Here is an 18,196-nt window from a genome sequence, read left to right as displayed (position 1 = left end):
TTTATAGACAGTCCAAGGCTGCAAACAATTAATTTTTATCTCACCTACAAAACTGATTGTGCAAAACCTAAAGACATTCAGATTTCTCCTACGTAAGACGGATCTCATTGGGAAGTTTGTTTCGCTACATTTTTAGAGCATGAACGCATCGCAGATGGATGATGTAAGATGGTGATCTTTTAACAATCAAGCAATAATCAGCTGATTTCAGAGAAAAACCTTCCGTGCATGCATATCTACCGTGGACTGTGGTCTGTAAACAATGGATGTTAGACAGTTTGGGTTGTGAGCTTACCGTTCACCTCTTTTCTCCCAAAATAAAATGTTACTAGCCCTGGGTGCCTGGTAACATGTATAATCATCGTTTAATGTTGGATTTTCCAGGGACCACCAGAAATTCCACCAGATGTCCCACACCTTCAGCTTTCTTTGTGTTGGCGATCTAAACTCTGGTGGATTTCTGAGGACTATGGTTACCTGGTTCTCAGATCTCTGCAGGGTAAATCCAGACAGCTAGCTAGACTATCTGTCCAATCAGAGTTTTCTCTTGCCCAACTAAAACAACTTTTGAATGTACCATCATAACAAGTTCCTTCCCGAGGCTGTTTTGCAGCGTCCGGGGCTCCGTAAGGCACTTAGCCCCGCCCATGATGATTGTGATTGGTTAAAGAAATGCCGATAAACCTGAGCACGTTTCTCCCATCCACAGAATGCTGGGTGGACTAGCCAGACTCTGGCAAAGCAAACTATTGGTCAGCTGACCACTGTGATATTAGCACATTCTGATATCTATAGATTATAGGGTTCTCATAACACAGAACAGATGGCTGGGCTATACAATAAAAAATAAATATTATAAACTGGTTTTCCTGTTAAATTCTAATGCAGAAGGAAGGGCTCCTTTTGTTGGAAAAATAATTTTTTTAACTACACTTTATTCCTTTTTATTGTAACTGGGGGGGGGAGCTAGAGCACAAAAAAACAGGAAAGCACTTTCCATTTTAATATTTTATTGCAATTTATTTCTTTACAGTTAAACTGAAACTGAGTAGTATAAAAAAAACGGACATTAACATACAGACACACAAGGTCAAACAAACACAGATGAGAGGAAACACAAACACAATGAACCTATAAATGGTCTTTCGTAGCTGGGTGTCCGTCCTCGCGTTAAGACATGTCCGCCGAGCTGTTGTCTCTGAGAACAATAACAGTCCATGTTTCCGTGTCCTCGTGAAGATGAGTAACGACGCAGTACAAACCCAAACCTACAGCTAGTTATTCCTGGTACAGCAACACTGGACAACAGGTCAAAATAACAAACACAAATGGGCTTTAGGGACAACAGAGTGTGTGTGTGTGTGCACCATGCGTGTGTGTGTGTGTGTGTGTGTGTGTGTGTGTGTGTGTGTGTGTGTTTATGTATCTACAACATGAGTTAAAACAGGAGTCCGAGTTCCTAATGGGAGCTGTGCGTACAATGCATGCGTGGCCGGTGCGGTCCATGCCTACAAGACCTCTTCGCCGTTGACACTGTCGCCATCGTCGTCACCTTCCACGTGTTCGCCTTCCTCCTCCTCCTCATCGTCCATGTCGTCCTCCCTCTCTTGACTCTTCATCTGCGGGTGGAAAGAGCGACAGATGATTAAGTGAAGTGTCAGAAACGCCAAGACCGTGTAACGGCAGCAGTGGGGCGTAAGAGTAAACTAGGGCTGCACGATATGAGGGAAGCATGCGATGACGATATTACTTCAGATAAAGTAACAGATATTAAAAGTGTACTCCGTTCTGCCTCTGCATTCAGTAGCCGCGTGGACACTTCTGCAACTGTCAGGCACCAACATCACGGGCACAACATGGCAGGAATATGCTGAGCTTTCCATCAAAGGCCAAAGTTTTAAAGAAATAGTGAGAAGAGGTTACTTTTAGGGTTATACAAATATACTGGTGGTATACAATATACTACTGGTGTCTGGCACATAATCAATTAATTACCAAATATATCCTGACTGTTGGATCCAGATTTTGATATCTTTTGTAAAATCCTGTAAGATATCGGCCAATAGTAAAACAACCATCATTTTTTTAAGGATTGTGACAAAGACATACCGAGCAGGACATTTGAAAGTGTAAAAACAATGCCGGCGCTCTCTGCTGGACAAAGTCTAAGATGGAACAGGGTTTCTAAATTAACATAAAAAGCTGTAGTGCTGAACATTTGTTCCCCCCCCCAAAAAAAAAGCCTTGAGTGTTATTTCCTGTTGCTGTATTTGATGGTTGAGTTGACTACAGAGACAGATACATTTGCGAGATGGACATTGTTTTATTACTGTTTTATTATGTTGCCAGAGACGTACCGTCTCTGGCAACATCTGTGTCCCTGTAATATGACCAATGACTCTCAAATGACAGTAAAAAAAAAAAAAAAGTATTTTCCCAGAATATAAAAAAATACACTCTGGCAGATAAAAGTTTCCGATCTTTCTGCAGTGGGTCACCAGTCTGGCCCACTTGAGAACAAATTAGGGGTATGTGGCCCATGACCTAAAATGAGTTTGACGCCCCTGGTGTAACCAATCAGAGAGCCTGAATAGCAGCTACGCCGTGAAGAGCTGTGACTGAGTGAGCAAGGCTGGTTGTGTGCTGCTCATGTAACAACGTTGTTGTGGAGGAAATAAACTACACGTTCTGAGTAAAAAGAAGCTGGATCAGCACCGTTCCAGCCACACATACCAGACACCCCAACTCTGATATACTGAGAAATACAGAGAGCTGTCCCGGTGACGGGCTTAAACCAGCATTGATGGGCATGAATGTAACGGATGTTCATTTATATGTAAAGGTTCTGCACTATAGCTTTCATTTTCAGTACTAAATGTTTTTATTATTAGGCCATCCTACACATTGATACTAAATATCTGCAATCAGCTAAGAGCAGCCGATGTATACAAGCCTTCTTTTTGAGTAGCTGGTAAATAGATACATATATTGCATATAAAAAAATGCCTATCCCATTTCCCAGAGCAGAGGAGACACATTAAATGACTTGTTTTGTCATTTCATAATCATGAAAACTTGTGTTGGATGAAATGAAGCTTTGATGCAAAAAAAACAAAAAAACAATGGCATGGGCACCTCTTCCTCCTCCTCCAGCAGGTCTCCCTCGTCCTCTTCGTCCTCCTCCGAGTCGTTGATCACCTGGCTCTCCCTCTCTCTCTTGGACCCGTCATCCTTGTTGCTTGGGTGCGGAGGTGAAGTCACCTCGCCTGGCTCCGTTTTTACACTCTTAGCTTCTGCCGGAAATTCAGAATTCAGAGTCAGAGAAGTCCAAGCTCTGTGCAACCCATCTGGTCAAAAACTAGTGCATTTTTTGCGACTTTCTACCCAGAGAAAAATAGATCGATAGGAGTAGTCAGACACCGTGTCCCGCCTACCTGACTTCTTGCTGTGGTCCTTCTCCATGCGCTCCAAGCTATCCAGCAGGTCGTCCACTTTGCTTTTGATTTGGGTCAACTCCCGCTTGATGGCCTGCAGCTCGTCCACTTTCACTGCAGAAAAGACGCAGGAAGAACAAGTTAGCAAGACCTCCGGACAAGCAGCCAAAGTAGAGTATGATGGAGACAAAGTGCTTGAAAACAGTGAAAATAAATCGTCTCCATTCCCGACTTAAATGGTGCTTGTGCGAAGGGCTGTGACCAATAAATCAAACTACGATAACAACTAATGTTCATTTTCATTATGGTCTGATCTATTGTGATTCATCATCTTAAGTTTTCAGAATGCATTAAATCCAACCAAAGATCTTCAACACAGCAATATGACCAAGGAGTCCTCACACTGAGGCGCTGTAGAACCAGAGAACTTCTTGCTAAACAACTAAACATTTTTTTGATTGTCCAAATTGATAACTGGAGCTTATTTTTTCTCAATATTTAAAAAAAAGAGCTGACTGATTAGACATTAAAAAAAAAAAAATCCAGAGGAGGAGGAAATACTTCCCCATTCTAGGAACTGAAACCAGCTAACGGAGGTTTGAATATTGATCACAAATAACCATTGATTATCAAAACTTTATTGTGTGTGTGTGTGTGTGTGTGTGTGTGTGTGGTGTGTGTGTGTGGTGGGGGGCGTAACTTCTAAATGGCTTAATACTAGCTTGTATCCTGTCAAAGTCAAATTGCTCGGGAGATGAAAATGTGTAATTTTTCCTAACAATATAACAAAAATACTTTATGGAGAAAAAAAAGCTACTCCCCTCCCTAATTACCCTAAAGGGATTGGAAAAGCTCTGGATGATCTTACTGGTTCTGGAGGAGGAAGTCCTCTTGGAGGAAGAGGTGAAGCTGCTCTTGGTTCGCCGGCTGCTTCCTCCGCTCAGGCTGACACGCGGCCGCTTGGACGGGATCACGGCCCGGGACAAGGGGGGGGGAGGGGGAGCCGGCACACGGGACGGGTACGAGTACATTCTGGTATCAAACACACAACCAGTTACTTGTTTTTATATTCCTATGTGCCTGTGTGTCCTATATTTCATGTATAACCTGTTATGTGCTTACTTGAATAAAGTGAAGTTCAAAGAAAATATTAAATCAAAACACAGATTGATATCTAAAAGATATTTTTCATTTAAATGATCAGAGTCTGGTCTAGACTTTGGTAGTCTGTGGTGGGAGTTAACAGATTCATTCAAACTAAAAGGCCAAACCTGTATCTGATAAACGTGACACCTATAACAGACTAAGTAGGAGCAAGTAGCATTACAGGTTACTTTCAGCGTTCAAAAATATTTGTATGCGTATTTGTTTCTTTCCAACTGAGAGACAAAAGGAAAGCCTTTTACTCACCGGTCATAATAATCTCTCTGAAAGTCATAGTCGAGTTCAAATGAGGAACTGCTGTTCAGGACGAAAAAGAAGAGGCCACGTGAGGAAATATGGAGAAAGAAATAGCATTAATTCAAGTCAGCTGAGCTTTTAGAGTCTTCTTTGAGACACTTTGGCTTTTTCTCATGCCACTGTCATCTGTGGCCAGTGTACCAGCTGTAGCTAGGTAGAAGGGACTGACCTGTACATGTCTCCAGCCGAGCGTTTGCCTGTTTTTGACCTGTGTGGTTTGGGTTCTCCGGCCAGGTTGATGTCTAAAGGAGAAGAAAAACAAAAAAAAAACAGATCCCAGCTCAATGACAGAGTGATGCTGAGGACGGACGATCCAGTCCCCGTTTACAAAATCTGAACATCATTTACCTTTGGATTGGATTTTGAAAATGATTATTGAAAGAAACTAACTTTGACCCAAGGCCAACCTGTTGGAAGGATTAACAACGCGTTTGGAGTTTCACCAGCACTGCAACATCTTGTTCTCAGAAGCGCTGGCATCTCATTTGACTCTTTGCCAGATGTTTGACCAACCCAAGCGTAGAATATTTGTACACTCAAAAGCCTGCCTCGACTCTATAATGTGGTTTGCTTATTATTTTGAGCTTCACTGCGCTGCGGTTTACACTAAAAGTCTTAAACCTGAGCAGCACAAGTGTAGATTTTGTGACATTACAACTAGTTTGGATGCCAGTCATAATCCAGTATTCAATTTCCACACGTGGGATACGGAAACGGCCTGAAACCTCCAACGCACTAAATAAACATTTTTTTGTCAAGTACGGTAGGAGACATCTTGTGAGATGGAGTAGATGTCATTTTAATCCATGGGGTTGCTGAAGTTTTTGATGTGTGGTAAAAATCTGATCAGACGCATGATTCAAAACAGAACTGTTTTCTCTTACAACCCGTCTGTATTTTTAACCTCGCAGAAGGTTGTAACAAAAACAAAAGTTGGGTTAATGTGCACCAGAAATCCTGCCAACATTACATAGCTGCAGCCTTGAAAGATTAACTAGTAATGAAAGAGCATTGTGTGACACAGAGCTGCAGAGGAGGGTCTGGTGAGTCCACTCAGCATTCCGGGAGACAAACGTGCTCTGGTTTACTGGCATTTCTTTAAACCAATCACAATTGTCTTGGGCGGTGCTAAGCAACGGGGCCGGTGCAACATAACCTCAGGAAGGAACTTGTTTCGGTGGAACATGTGTACGTTTAAAAAGTTGTTTTACCCCCACATTCCACAGGATGCGGAACGGCATCGGAGTAATTAGGTTTCCATTAAAGTCAATGTGTGTACTCCCACAGACTGCGGAACGGCTGCGTCCCGGACGCCGGAGAGCTCCCCAGCAATTCAGCACACGGCAGATAGTGCGGGACCGAAAGTCGAGCACAGAAACAAATAAAACATCCGGTTCATTTTCAAAATAAAATAGACCATGCTCACGGCGGATCATATTTCCCTGCACTACAGCTTGAAAACACAGCACAGGGTTGTTTCCTCTCTATTCCTCTGGATGGAAACAAGCTGTTGTTGGACCTGGTGGGTGTTGACGGACAGCGGAGCGTGGAGTCGTCACGCAGCGGAGCCCATCCGCATCCTGTGGAATTTGGGGGTTAGTTGTGCGAGAGAAAACTCTGATTGGACAGATAGTCTAGCTAGCTGTCTGGATTTACCCTGCAGAGATCTGAGGAGCAGTTAACCATAGTCCTCAGAAATCCACCGGAGTTTAGAAAGCCAAAACAAAGGAAGGGGACGGACAATCTGGCCGAAAATGAGGGACATACGGCGGAATTTCCAGCAGCACCTGAGCAATACCAGAAATGAAACGTTGTTGATACAACTAAGTACAGTCATGGAAAAATAAATCTTAAAGTGTCCCTAACTCCTTACCAAGCACTTGTCCAACAATCATCCTCCCGTCCTCTCCGTCGACGGCAGATCGGGCGTTCCTCTCATTGGCGAACTGGACAAAGGCGTAGCCTTTGTGGATGGAGCAGCCCACGATCTTGCCGTATTTGGAGAAGATGGCCTCGACGTCGCCCTTGGTGACCAGCAGGGTATTGAGGTTGCCGATGAAGACCCGGGAGTTGAGGGAGCGCGGGTCCGTCTTGTTGGTGACGTTGCTGGCGGCCATCAGGCTGGCTGTGGTGGGTGAACGACTGAGCAGGAAGATACACATAGACACACAAGTCCCACAGTTAGTGGCAGGATGAGGAACTGTCAGCCCTCTGAACTATACTATTACTATATGCTGTCGCTGGGTCAAACACGGGAGAGCCCCTCCCCAGCTGTGGTGCCTACAACATGTAACACTTTTAGCAGGTCTTCCTGGGAAATTAAAAACATTTACATCCAAACAGACAAGTGCTAACGGCAAAAGGAGGAAACCGCCGGACATTATAAATTGAGCCTTTAGTATCAACAGGAGACGTGTCCAAACCTGTCCTAAATGTAAGGCTTTGAAATTACTACTTGCTCATTCCTTTCTAATTCAATGGCCACCAGTTACCTCACCGTCTAAAAATAAGCAGAATCATGGGAAATTAATTTCTCAGTTGGCACCACATACACAAACAAACCAGCGTAATAAGCATCCGCATTTAAGGCCTGAAACAAACTCACTGCAACACATGCTGGGCAGACAGTTTGTGGGTTCATGGGACAGGCACCAAAATGGCACTTTCTCACTGAATTATGAATTATTTTAGCCCTGTTAAGGAAATCCGCATTGTTGCATTTACCAAAAACTAAAGTAATTCCTACCCTTTAAGCTAGATAGTTTTTATTTTATTTTTTAACAACAGCACATTTCCTGTATCAGCAGTTCTGCTGTCATTAAGTGACTACAATACTGTTTTTTCATACCACACAGTGTTATATTTAAACCTGTAAAATTAGTAGTTTCCCTATGGCTATGCTTATTCAGCTGTATAATTATTCAGGTGGTTAAACATTAGCCTGATTCAAATGCATTGAATAACTCGAGCGACTTGATATCATATTTAAGGACTTTTAAACTTTGATGTGGCGTACGGTTCATTTCAAAGACTCAATAATACAGGCGTCACAGAGCCATAGTTAGCATTGTGCTCTGAAGAGATGACCTAATTACTAAATCCCCTATATTACAACTTTAACACAAATAACTCCGACCAGTATTTTCCGCAGGATGTTTACGTGTACGAGGATGGAGAAACTTAAATAAGGACATTCCCCAGCCAAGAGAGCTATAAAATTCCCAAGTGTGCATGTAATGAACATTTATCTAAGCAATGACAGTAAGACGCTTAGTTCAACTAAGATGTAACCATCCTTAACCTCTGCCTAAGTGACAGGGGTGTGGGGGTCAATGTGGCATAGTGTGGCGATATTTTCTTGGACAATACTGTATTGATACGCAGATGCCAAGTATCAGTCTTTGATTATATAAATTGGTTGTGAGAATTTAAATTTTTTCTTTTTTTAGTGAGAAATCAATCTTTTTAGATAAAACTGATGTTTTCTTTTGGGGGACATAATTTGAAGTTGAACAAAAGCTAATAAACCGCAATACATCGCAGAATATCACATTACCATTAAAATTGCAATGACGTCGCATCATGACATAAGTATGGTGATAATATTGTGTTGCGGCGCCTCTGGTAATTCTCAATCCTACTGTTGGACAGGTATATTACAGAGCTTCTAACAAGACTTGGGGCTTGCCAAAATTATATTTCCAATGACTTGCTGGGAAGTCTAATTTTCCAAAGCTGCGAGGTAGGTCTACTCTTTCCTAGTTTAGGTGGGTGATGCAGTATTAATTTACTGAAATGTTGGGTAAGTCTGCTGGTGCTTTCATTAGAGATGTTCCGGTACAGTATTAGTATCGCCTCTGTACTGCCTGAAACACTGGTATCAGAAGTACTGGAGTACATTCACTGATCCGATACCACGTAATAAAGCCTTAAAGAAAATCTACGTTAAAGTAGTTTTTGGTCTTCCTTTTCCATTTATAACTGACTACCAAACTGGATGATAAAAGAAAGTTCTGTGGCATTCATTGATTGAGAGTTTAACCTGAGCCAGACCGACAACAAAAGATAGAAATCCTACCACATCCATACAGGAATAGTAGTTTACAGTTGTTAAAATATATGACACACTAGTATTGGATCAGTACTCTGTATTGGTCGATACGCAGGTTCAGGTCTCAGAATCAATATCAGGAAGCAAAACATGGTATCAGACCATCTCTAGCTTTTATAGAGGAAGTATTAAGTTGCGGGTGAGGGATTTTGTTTCTGGAGATTTGTTGGGTGAATATGATGGTGAAGCAGGTAGAAATAAATACTGTTGGTTTCACTCAACAGGAAGTTACATATGTTCACAAAACTATCAATTAGCTGTAAGCACCGTGTAACACCAGTAGAGGACACCATTTAGGCTACACCAAGATATTTTGATAATCTGATATCATGCTCTGTTTTTATCAATAAACTGTGTTTTACACAGAACCAAAGGATGTGTGTATCCCAGTGTGAACAGTACCAACAAAACCAGATGTATTGATAATCACCGTGGTCACCCAGGCTCTACAATGTGTTCTCTTCCTGTACTCATCATTCTAACAGACAAGAGAGAGTGTGAGTACTCGGTGAAGCCCAGAGCCTTGTGTGAATTTGGAGACGGGGAGCGAGCCCTGATACAGCAAACATGAAAACAGCAGTGGCATCAACAGAAACCCTCCGCCCCTGGCTGACAGGGGGTTGGACATTCATCACTCACTCCATAGCGTCTGTGTGCAGGGCTGTCGTCTGTCTGATGTTTGACACTGTGGGCTGGGCTCGGTTTGGGCTGGTGTCTCGACCTTCGCCCTTCGCGAATTATACTGAGGTGACAGAAAACACACCTCAGTCAAGCTCAGCAGTGTTATCTTGCACCAAGTCTTACCTGGTTGGAGCGTGTACAGTAGTTTAGTGATGAGGAAAACACAGTAATAGACCTCTAAAAAAACCTAAATAAATCAAACCAAGTGTCCCTAGAAAATCCCATTACAACCAGCCACTTCAGGACTACAACCCGGACCAAAGGCATGTTTGAGTGCAATATCTAATGCTAATAAAACACACACACAGAAGTACACATCACACACATTACACATCCAAGTTTTACAGAAACAAATCTAAACCTGACAAAACCCATGACATTCATAATGACTGTACAGAAGAGTGGATTGGGTAGGCCCCAGTTGCTCCACATATGCGGATTGTTCAGCCCTTATTTAACCAGTTGTAGAAGGAGTTTGTAAGATATAAGCAGTGGAGGTGAAGCCATTTTACAGAGTGATGTCAGAAGAAGATCAACTAGCCATAAATATACCTTAAAAACCTTAATGTTGTCTATTAAATTTTAAACCGAAACTCATGGCAAATGACAATAATTAACTGCTGGCTTGACAGATTTGAAGACTAACAACCTAATAACATTTATATATATGGTAGTTTTGACAATTTATAGTCTAAACATCAGTCTTCCCCATTTATGTCACTCAAATGAAAAGTAATATCAGTTTAATTATAATAAACTTCTAATGCACGAAGTAGCATAAGTTACTATTATCACAATAAAAAATACTTGAGTCAACAAAGTAGAATATATTTAGACAGACTTTCAGGGATGATAGAGATTTCAGCATTAGCAGAGAGTAATGTGATAGATGATGGGTTGTAGAATAACTTTATGCAAGATCCTAAAGGACCACCATGTTTTTTGAATTAGTATTTTCCACTTAAAAAGGTCCCATGGCATGAAAATTTCAATTTGAGTTTTTTTTTTTTTTTTTAAACATTAATATGCGTTCCCCCAGCCTGCCTGTGTTCCTACAGTGGCTAGAAATGGTGATAGGTGTAAACCGAGCCCTGGGTATCCTGCTCTGCCTTAGAGAAAATGAAAGCTCAGATGGGCCGATCTGAAATCTCGCCCCCTATGAGGTCTACTTTGCCCGCCCAGAGAATTTTGACCCACCCATGAGAAAAAGAGAGACATCATGGCTTTCAAACAAGCAAAGTGGCAGTTGGTCAAGCCCCCCCCCCTCAAAGGCTACAGACTCAGCAACAGCACATACTAAGGAAAGCTCATTGTGGCTGTAATTCTGCACCTAGGGTGAATTTTGGAAAAGAGACTTTAGATATGGTATTAGGGGACCACTAAGGTCTATATAAAAGAGACTTCAGATATGCTATTAGGGGACCACTAAGGTCTATATAAAAGAGACTTCAGATATGCTATTAGGGGACCACTAAGGTCTATATAAAAGAGACTTCAGATACAGTATTAGGGGACCACTAAGGTCTATATAAAAGAGACTTCAGATACAGTATTAGGGGACCACTAAGGTCTATATAAAAGAGACTTCAGATATGCTATTAGGGGACCACTAAGGTCTATATAAAAGAGACTTCAGATACAGTATTAGGGGACCACTAAGGTCTATATAAAAGAGACTTCAGATATAGTATTAGGGGACCACTAAGGTCTATATAAAAGACACTTCAATACAGTATTAGGGACCACTAAGGTTTATATGAAAGAGACTTCAGATACAGTATTAGGGACCACTAAGATCTATATAAAAGAGACTTCAGATACGGTATTAGAGGACCACTAAGGTCTATATAAAAGAGACTTCAGATACAGTATTAGGGACCACTAAGGTCTATATAAAACTTGCATCCAGAGAGCACCATGTCATGGGACCTTTAATGTAGACCAAACTATGTTTTATTCATTGGCCTGTCTCTAATGAATATACATGAGGCTTATGGGTGTACTTGCGCTGTGGCCTAGGAGTGAATGTGAAGGCGTGCGTTGATTCTGATACACAAACAGCCATAATACACATTCAGATCAATAAACGTTTAATTAATAAAATGTGTACTTGTAGCGTTAAACTAAGCCCACGGGCGGTCCAAAACTTCAAAAATCAGAAAAAAAAACACTTCTTCATCAAAAGGGAGGCAAAAACAAAAACGGGGGAAAGTCTACTAGACAAAAAAACAAACTGAGCCAGAGAAGAAAAATCTGGGGATTATCAAAAATGACCAAAACCATCCACAACACACCCGCCTGGACGGACAGCGCCCTCACCAGGTTTTAATGTGAACCACAGGCCCTGCGCTAGCCTCGGGGGGGGCTCAAAGGCTAGCATGGCTAACGTTAGCCAACCACCAATCGAAAAGCACAAAAAATACACAGCAATCAGCTCCGTTCCTCTGCTTGCAAAAAACAAAACCTGGAAAATTCTGATAAATCTGAAGTCGGTAATCTGTAATCGACCATGGCTCAGGGTGAAGCTGCAACTATAAAAGCAAGGGAGCGTCTGACGTGGTTAGCTAGCGCTAACTTAGCCGAGGGGCTGGCAGAGATGCATGCCAAAAAAAACAAAATCAGTCCCATCAAGGAAGAGTCTTCACAATAAAACGCTACAAAAACAAAGCTATACACAAACTTGCAACAACAAAAAAAAGCTGCAGCTAAGATGCATCCGAAGCGTCGTGTTTCTAGAAGCCACGAACAGCACGGTTCGTGTTTCTGAGGGCAGATGAGCATCTCCGAGAGTTAGCTAGCTAGCTTAGCACATTTTGTTCTGTCCACTCGCAAAATAGAAAAAGCCTCGTCGAAAAAAAAATATCCCAAAAAAAAAGAAAAGAAAAAGGAAGGAAAAATGAAAAATGTCTGGGAACAAAATACTCACCGCGACCTTTACGAGTAAAATGTCTTGCTTTCGGTAAAATCGGTCAAATATGTTACTTTAGATCGTCCTTTTTTGAGCACAAGCGATTCAGGGGTACTAATGCCCTGAGCAGAGGGCTAGCTTCTAACCACCGGGCTAACGTCACTGGCGATGGCGCAGTACTGGACGGGGATGCTGGTTTTGTATCACAGAGCAGTCCGAGGGAGCGGGGTCGGATGTGGATACCGCATTGGCCGCTGCTGTTCGTTGGAGCGATACGTGTACGCGGCCGCCATATTTAGACGGAGTAGCCGTACCTGCTAGTCTGTAAAACCTATTTTTAGTTTATTCTCCTTATGTCCTGTATGTCGATCGAAGCAGAATGTCTATCCACAATTCAAATAATTATTTCTTAAGCGATTTTAAAACGGGTTGGTTTGTCAATGACATCCAGAGACGTATTTATGATGCAGGGCACTTGATCAAGTAAAAAAAAAAAAAAAAAAAATGCATGTTTTTATACCAAAATACCTTATCTTGTGTCGGGTGAGTTATATAAAAATGCACCCTCCGTACAGTTATCATGAAGTTTGAAAAACAATCACATTTAAAAGCTAATTTAAAGATAAATAAAAGCGAAAATACTTGGTTGGGAGCGGACTGATTTTAAAAGACAAAAAGGTGAGCACGTTTTATATACCAGGCCACACCGGGATACGTAGTGTTCTTGGTGTGACTAAAGATACAGAAACAAGTCTGCAGCCTGGTACAAAAAAATATGTAACACACGTTTCCGTTTTTGTGAAAAAGTGATCCGACCTTTTTTTAAAATAGCGAACACCCCGAACAACTAATTACCAACACCAGCTGCATACGAGTCACATTTGCAGCTGTGATTAATTATAAGTTTTTCTGTGAATTCACCAGTTTTAGATAGATAGATAGATAGATAGCTAGATAGATAGATAAATAAATAAATAAATAAATAAATAAATAAATAAATAGATAGATAGATAGATAGATAGATAGATAGATAGATAGATAGATAGATAGATTATGTTTCAGCAACAGTAGTTGATAAGGCTACATAGGCCTATGGTTTAATATTGTGCATTTATCCATGTACACAGCAGCCAAGTTTGCTTTGAACAAAACAGTTCGTAATGTAGTTTAACCTAAGTAATGATTGTGTGTGCATACTACATAACGTAAACTGATATTTAGGGTTCACCTTGTCACCAGTAGATGGCAGCATGCATGTATTTAAATGTACACTGGAGTTGAATGATCCTTTATAAAGTAAAATAATCCTGTATAAGTCCCACAGTGAGAGAATTAGTAATATCAGCAAGGGGTGAGTTGTTCAATAAGAGTCATCTGTTAAAAAAACAACAACAAGATAATAAATAATACACGTAGTTTGTAGTTAACAGACTAAAAGGTTGAACATGCAGTATTGCACAGAGGAAATATTGATATTGCACAGTTTAAGAAAATATTAATATAGCACTGGAGTGAATGTAAAGTCTGACAGAGGAAGGACCTGTGTCTCTCTCCTTCACACTGAAGGAGCTGCTCAGTCCTGGCAGAGTGTCCTGCAGGGGTTGGACATGTCTCCATCGGGGTGATAGCTGGCCATCCTCCTCCTGTCCCCCACCACCTCTACCAGGTCGAGAAGGGCAGCCCAGAATAGAGCTGGCCTTCGTCACCACTCTGGATAGGACTGTGTCTTTCATAACTGTTAGCTCATGTGCCAACAATTAGCCAAGTTGTTGAAACAGATGTATTGAATACTTTTAATTTAATATAGTATGTGATGGGTTATTTTTAATCTAGTTATATACAGCATGTATTTACTCTGATTTTTATATAATTTCAGAACCACGCACACCTACATTGATGAATGAGCATGTGTTGAGTAGCAGTTGAGTATTGCACACATTACAAGCCAGTGTTATTGCACAAAAACAGATAATATTGTCCAGTCTGAACCTATCTAAGTGTGTGTGTGTGTGTCAGATACTCAGAGGGAGAAGTTAAAAAGTTTGATGGCCACAGGCAAGAATGACTTTCTGTGGCACTCTGTGGTGCATTTTGGGAGAATGAGTCTATCACTGAAAGTGCTCCTGTGATTGAGCAGCAAGCCATGGAGTGGGTGCGAGACATTGTCCAAGATGGCATGTAGTTTGGACAGCGTCCTCCTCTCTGACACACCCGACAGAGAGTCCAGATCCACCCCCACGACGTCACTGGCCTTGCAAATCAGTTTGTTGAGATTGTTGGCGTCCGCTACCCTCAGCCTGCTGCCCCAGCATGCAACTGCAAACAGGATAGCACTGGCCACCACAGACTCAAAACATCCTGAGCATCATCCTACAGATGTTGAAGGACCTCAGCCTCCTCAGAAAGTAGAGACGGCTTTGGCCCTTCCTGTAGAGGGCTTGAGTGTTCTTGGCCCAGTCCAGTTTATTGTCCAAGTGCACCCCCAGGTATTTGTAGTCCTCCACACTGTCCACACTGACCCCCTGGATGGAAACAGGGCTTACTGCTGCCTTGGCTCTCCTTAGATCCACCACCAGCTCCTTGGTCTTTGTCACGTTGAGCTGTAGATGGTTCTGCTCACTCCATGTGACAAAGTCCCCCACCTCAGCTCTGTACTCAGCCTCGTCCCCCTCGCTGATACATCCAACCACAGCAGAGTCATCAGAAAACTTCTGAAGATGGCAGGACTCTGTGTGGTAGTTGAAGTCTGTGGTGTAGATGGTGAAGAGGAAGGGAGAGAGGACAGTCCCCTGCGGGGCCCCGGTGTTGCTGACCACGCTGTCTGATACAGTGTTGCAGGCGCACATACTGTGGTCTGCCAGTCAGGTAGTCAATTCAATTCAATTCAATTCAATTCAATTTTATTTATAGTATCAATTCATAACAAGAGTTATCTCAAGACACTTTACAGATAGAGTAGGTCTAGACCACACTCCAGAATTTACAAGGACCCAACAGTTCTAGTAGTTTCCTCCAGAGCAAGCAACAGTGTGACAGTGGCGAGGATAAACTTCCTTTTAGGCAGAAACCTCGGACAGACCCAGGTTCTTGGTAGGCGGTGTCTGACGGGCCGGTTGGGGTTAGTGGAAATAACAAAAATAGAAAAAATAGTAGTTTGTAGCAGTTCTTTGTAGTTCATGGCATAGCAGGGCACTGTGCAGCATTACAAGACACAGCAAGATGTAGCTGGGCACCGCAGAGTGTAGCAGATGAACATGGCATTGTAGAACGTGTAGCGGGACCATGGCAACAGCTGCTACCATGATTTTGGAGCATCCCTGATCCGAGGGAACATGCTGGGGAAAAAAGAACATAAGGACTCCGGGGAATGACTCCCCAGAGCTAGGTTAGTAACACGCATTTCTGGGACATGGATGCACATAAATGAAAAGATAGGAAGATAGAGGAGAGAGGAGCTCGGTGTATCAAAGGAAGTCCCCAGCTGTCTAAAACTATTACTACAGCAAAACCAAGAGAGACAGGGTAAAGAGAGGAGCCTGGTCGGGCTAGAACTCTCCCCAACCGGATCGGGCTGTATGCCAAGTCTCCCTTTAGTTTTATTATATGCTTGATTATATGATAGATAAATCAGACAACTATGACGAGAAGCAGGTGGGCCGGGTTAGGCGGACGCTACGACTCCTCACTCCCTAACAATATTCAATTCTAGGCCCTAACTATAAGCTTTATCAAAGAGGAAAGTCTTAAGCCTACTCTTAAATGTGGAGACGGTGTCTGCCTCCCGAACCCAAACTGGAACCTGGTTCCACAGGAGACGAGCCTGATAACTGAACGCTCTGGCTCCCGTTCTACTTTAGAGACTCTAGGAACCACAAGTAACCCTGCACTCTGGGAGCGTAGTGCTCTTGTAGGGTTGTAAGGTACTTTGAGCTCTTTAAGATAAGATGGTGCCTGACCATGAAGAGCTTTGTAGGTGAGAAGAAGAATTTTAAATTCTATTCTAGATTTTACAGGAAGCCAATGCAGAGAAGCTAAAACAGAGGAGATGTGATCTTTTTTCCTGGTTCCTGTCAGAACACGTGCTGCAGCATTCTGGATCAGCTGAAGAGTCTTTATGGATTTTTTCGAGCAGCCTGATAACAAAGAATTGCAGTAATCCAACCTAGAAGTAACAAATCTATGGACTAGTTTTTCTGCATCATTTTTAGACAAGGTATTCCTGATTTTTGCAATATTACATAGGTGAAAAAAGGTGATCCTTGAAATTTGCTTTATGTGGGAATTAAAGGACATGTCATGATCAAAGATAACTCCAAGATTCCTCACAGTGGTGCTGGAGGCCAGGGTAATGACATCCAGAGTAACCATCTCTTTGGATAATGCGTCACGGAGGTGCTTGGGTCCCAGAGCAATAACTTCAGTTTTATCTGAGTTTAACATTAGAAAATTACAGGTCATCCAGGTTTCAATATCCTGAAGGCACATTTGAAGTTTAGCTAACTGATTAGTTTCCTCCGGCTTGATTGATAGATATAATTGAGTATCATCTGCATAACAATGAAAGTTTATGGAGTGCATCCTGATAATATTGCCTAAAGGAAGCATATATAAAGTGAACAAGATTGGACCGAGCACGGATCCTTGTGGGACTCCATGACTAACTTTGGCGTGCACAGAGGATTCATCGTTAACATGAACAAACTGAGATCAATCTGATAAATAAGACTTAAACCAGCTTAGAGCAGTCCCTTTAATGCCAATTAAATGTTCCAATCTCTGTAATAAGATATGATGGTCAATGGTATCAAATGCAGCGCTAAGATCTAATAACACAAGTACAGAGATAAGTCCTTTGTCTGATGCAATTAGGAGGTCATTAGTAATTTTCACAAGTGCTGTCTCTGTGCTATGATGAACTCTAAATCCTAACTGAAAGTCCTCAAATAAGCTGTTGCTATTCAGAAAGTCACACAGCTGTTTGGCGACTGCTTTCTCAAGAATCTTAGAGAGAAATGGAAGGCTGGATATAGGTCTATAGTTGGCTAAAACATCTGGATCAAGGTTGGGCTTTTTTAGAAGAGGTTTAATTACAGCTACCTTAAAGTGCTGTGGTACATAGCCTGTTAATAAAGATAGATTGGTTATATCTAGTAGAGAAGTGCTGACCAATGGTAAAACTTCTTTAAGTAGCCTAGTCGGGATGGGGTCTAAGAGGCAGGTTGATGGTTTAGCTGAAGATATAATTGAATTAAATTGATAAAGATCAAGTGAAGCAAAGCAGTCTAAACATACAGTATATCTGGTTTTACAGCTGTTTCTGAAGTTCCTGAGTTTAGAGATAAGTCAGTGCCAGTTAAAGGCAGGTCTTGGTGAATTTTGCTTCTAATAGTTCTAATTTTATCATTGAAGAATCTCATGAAGTCGTTACTACTAAGAGCTATGGGAATACTTGGCTCAGTAGAGCTGTGACCTTCCGTCAGCCTGGCTACAGTGCTGAAAAGAAACCTGGGGTTGTTCCTATTTTCCTCTATTAATGACGAGTAGTACGCTGCTCTGGCATTTCGGAGGGCCTTCCTATTCGTTTTAAGACTATCTTGCCAG

General features: G+C 41.9%; 1 protein-coding gene across 4 annotated transcripts; it reads right to left on the bottom strand.

Annotated features, from left to right (window-relative positions):
* Positions 1-1,417: 1,417 nt before the first annotated feature.
* Positions 1,418-12,847, bottom strand: LOC116699325 (heterogeneous nuclear ribonucleoprotein C). Of its 4 annotated transcripts, none has more exons than XM_032531852.1 (9): positions 12,614-12,847; positions 9,646-9,748; positions 6,769-7,037; positions 5,065-5,137; positions 4,845-4,895; positions 4,303-4,466; positions 3,435-3,548; positions 3,136-3,293; positions 1,418-1,619 (listed from the first exon to the last, which is right to left on the bottom strand). In XM_032531852.1, exons 2-9 carry the CDS (start codon positions 9,648-9,650, stop codon positions 1,509-1,511), a joined length of 945 nt encoding a protein of 314 aa, XP_032387743.1. In that variant the 5' UTR covers positions 9,651-9,748; positions 12,614-12,847; the 3' UTR covers positions 1,418-1,508. The 4 variants fall into 4 exon arrangements, with proteins under 4 accessions (XP_032387743.1, XP_032387744.1, XP_032387745.1 ...); XM_032531853.1 differs by having other exon boundaries at positions 3,136-3,290; XM_032531854.1 differs by having other exon boundaries at positions 4,845-4,892.
* Between the last annotated feature and the right edge of the window lie 5,349 nt (positions 12,848-18,196).

This window comes from Etheostoma spectabile, chromosome 12 (genome assembly GCF_008692095.1).
Source record: "Etheostoma spectabile isolate EspeVRDwgs_2016 chromosome 12, UIUC_Espe_1.0, whole genome shotgun sequence".
NCBI classification, from domain to species: Eukaryota; Metazoa; Chordata; class Actinopteri; order Perciformes; family Percidae; genus Etheostoma; species Etheostoma spectabile.
The sequence above is the reverse complement of the archived record's forward strand: the minus strand, read 5'-3'. Positions and strand labels throughout refer to the sequence as shown.

What these genes read in the sequence shown, in the direction of transcription:
- LOC116699325 (XM_032531852.1), bottom strand. An exon ending in GATTGTTGGACAAGTGCTTG is followed by an intron (nt 5,138 to 6,768) that starts GTAAGGAGTTAG and finishes CTTCTCCTTTAG; the next exon opens with ACATCAACCTGGCCGGAGAA. An exon ending in GGACCACAGCAAGAAGTCAG is followed by an intron (nt 3,294 to 3,434) that starts GTAGGCGGGACA and finishes AATTTCCGGCAG; the next exon opens with AAGCTAAGAGTGTAAAAACG.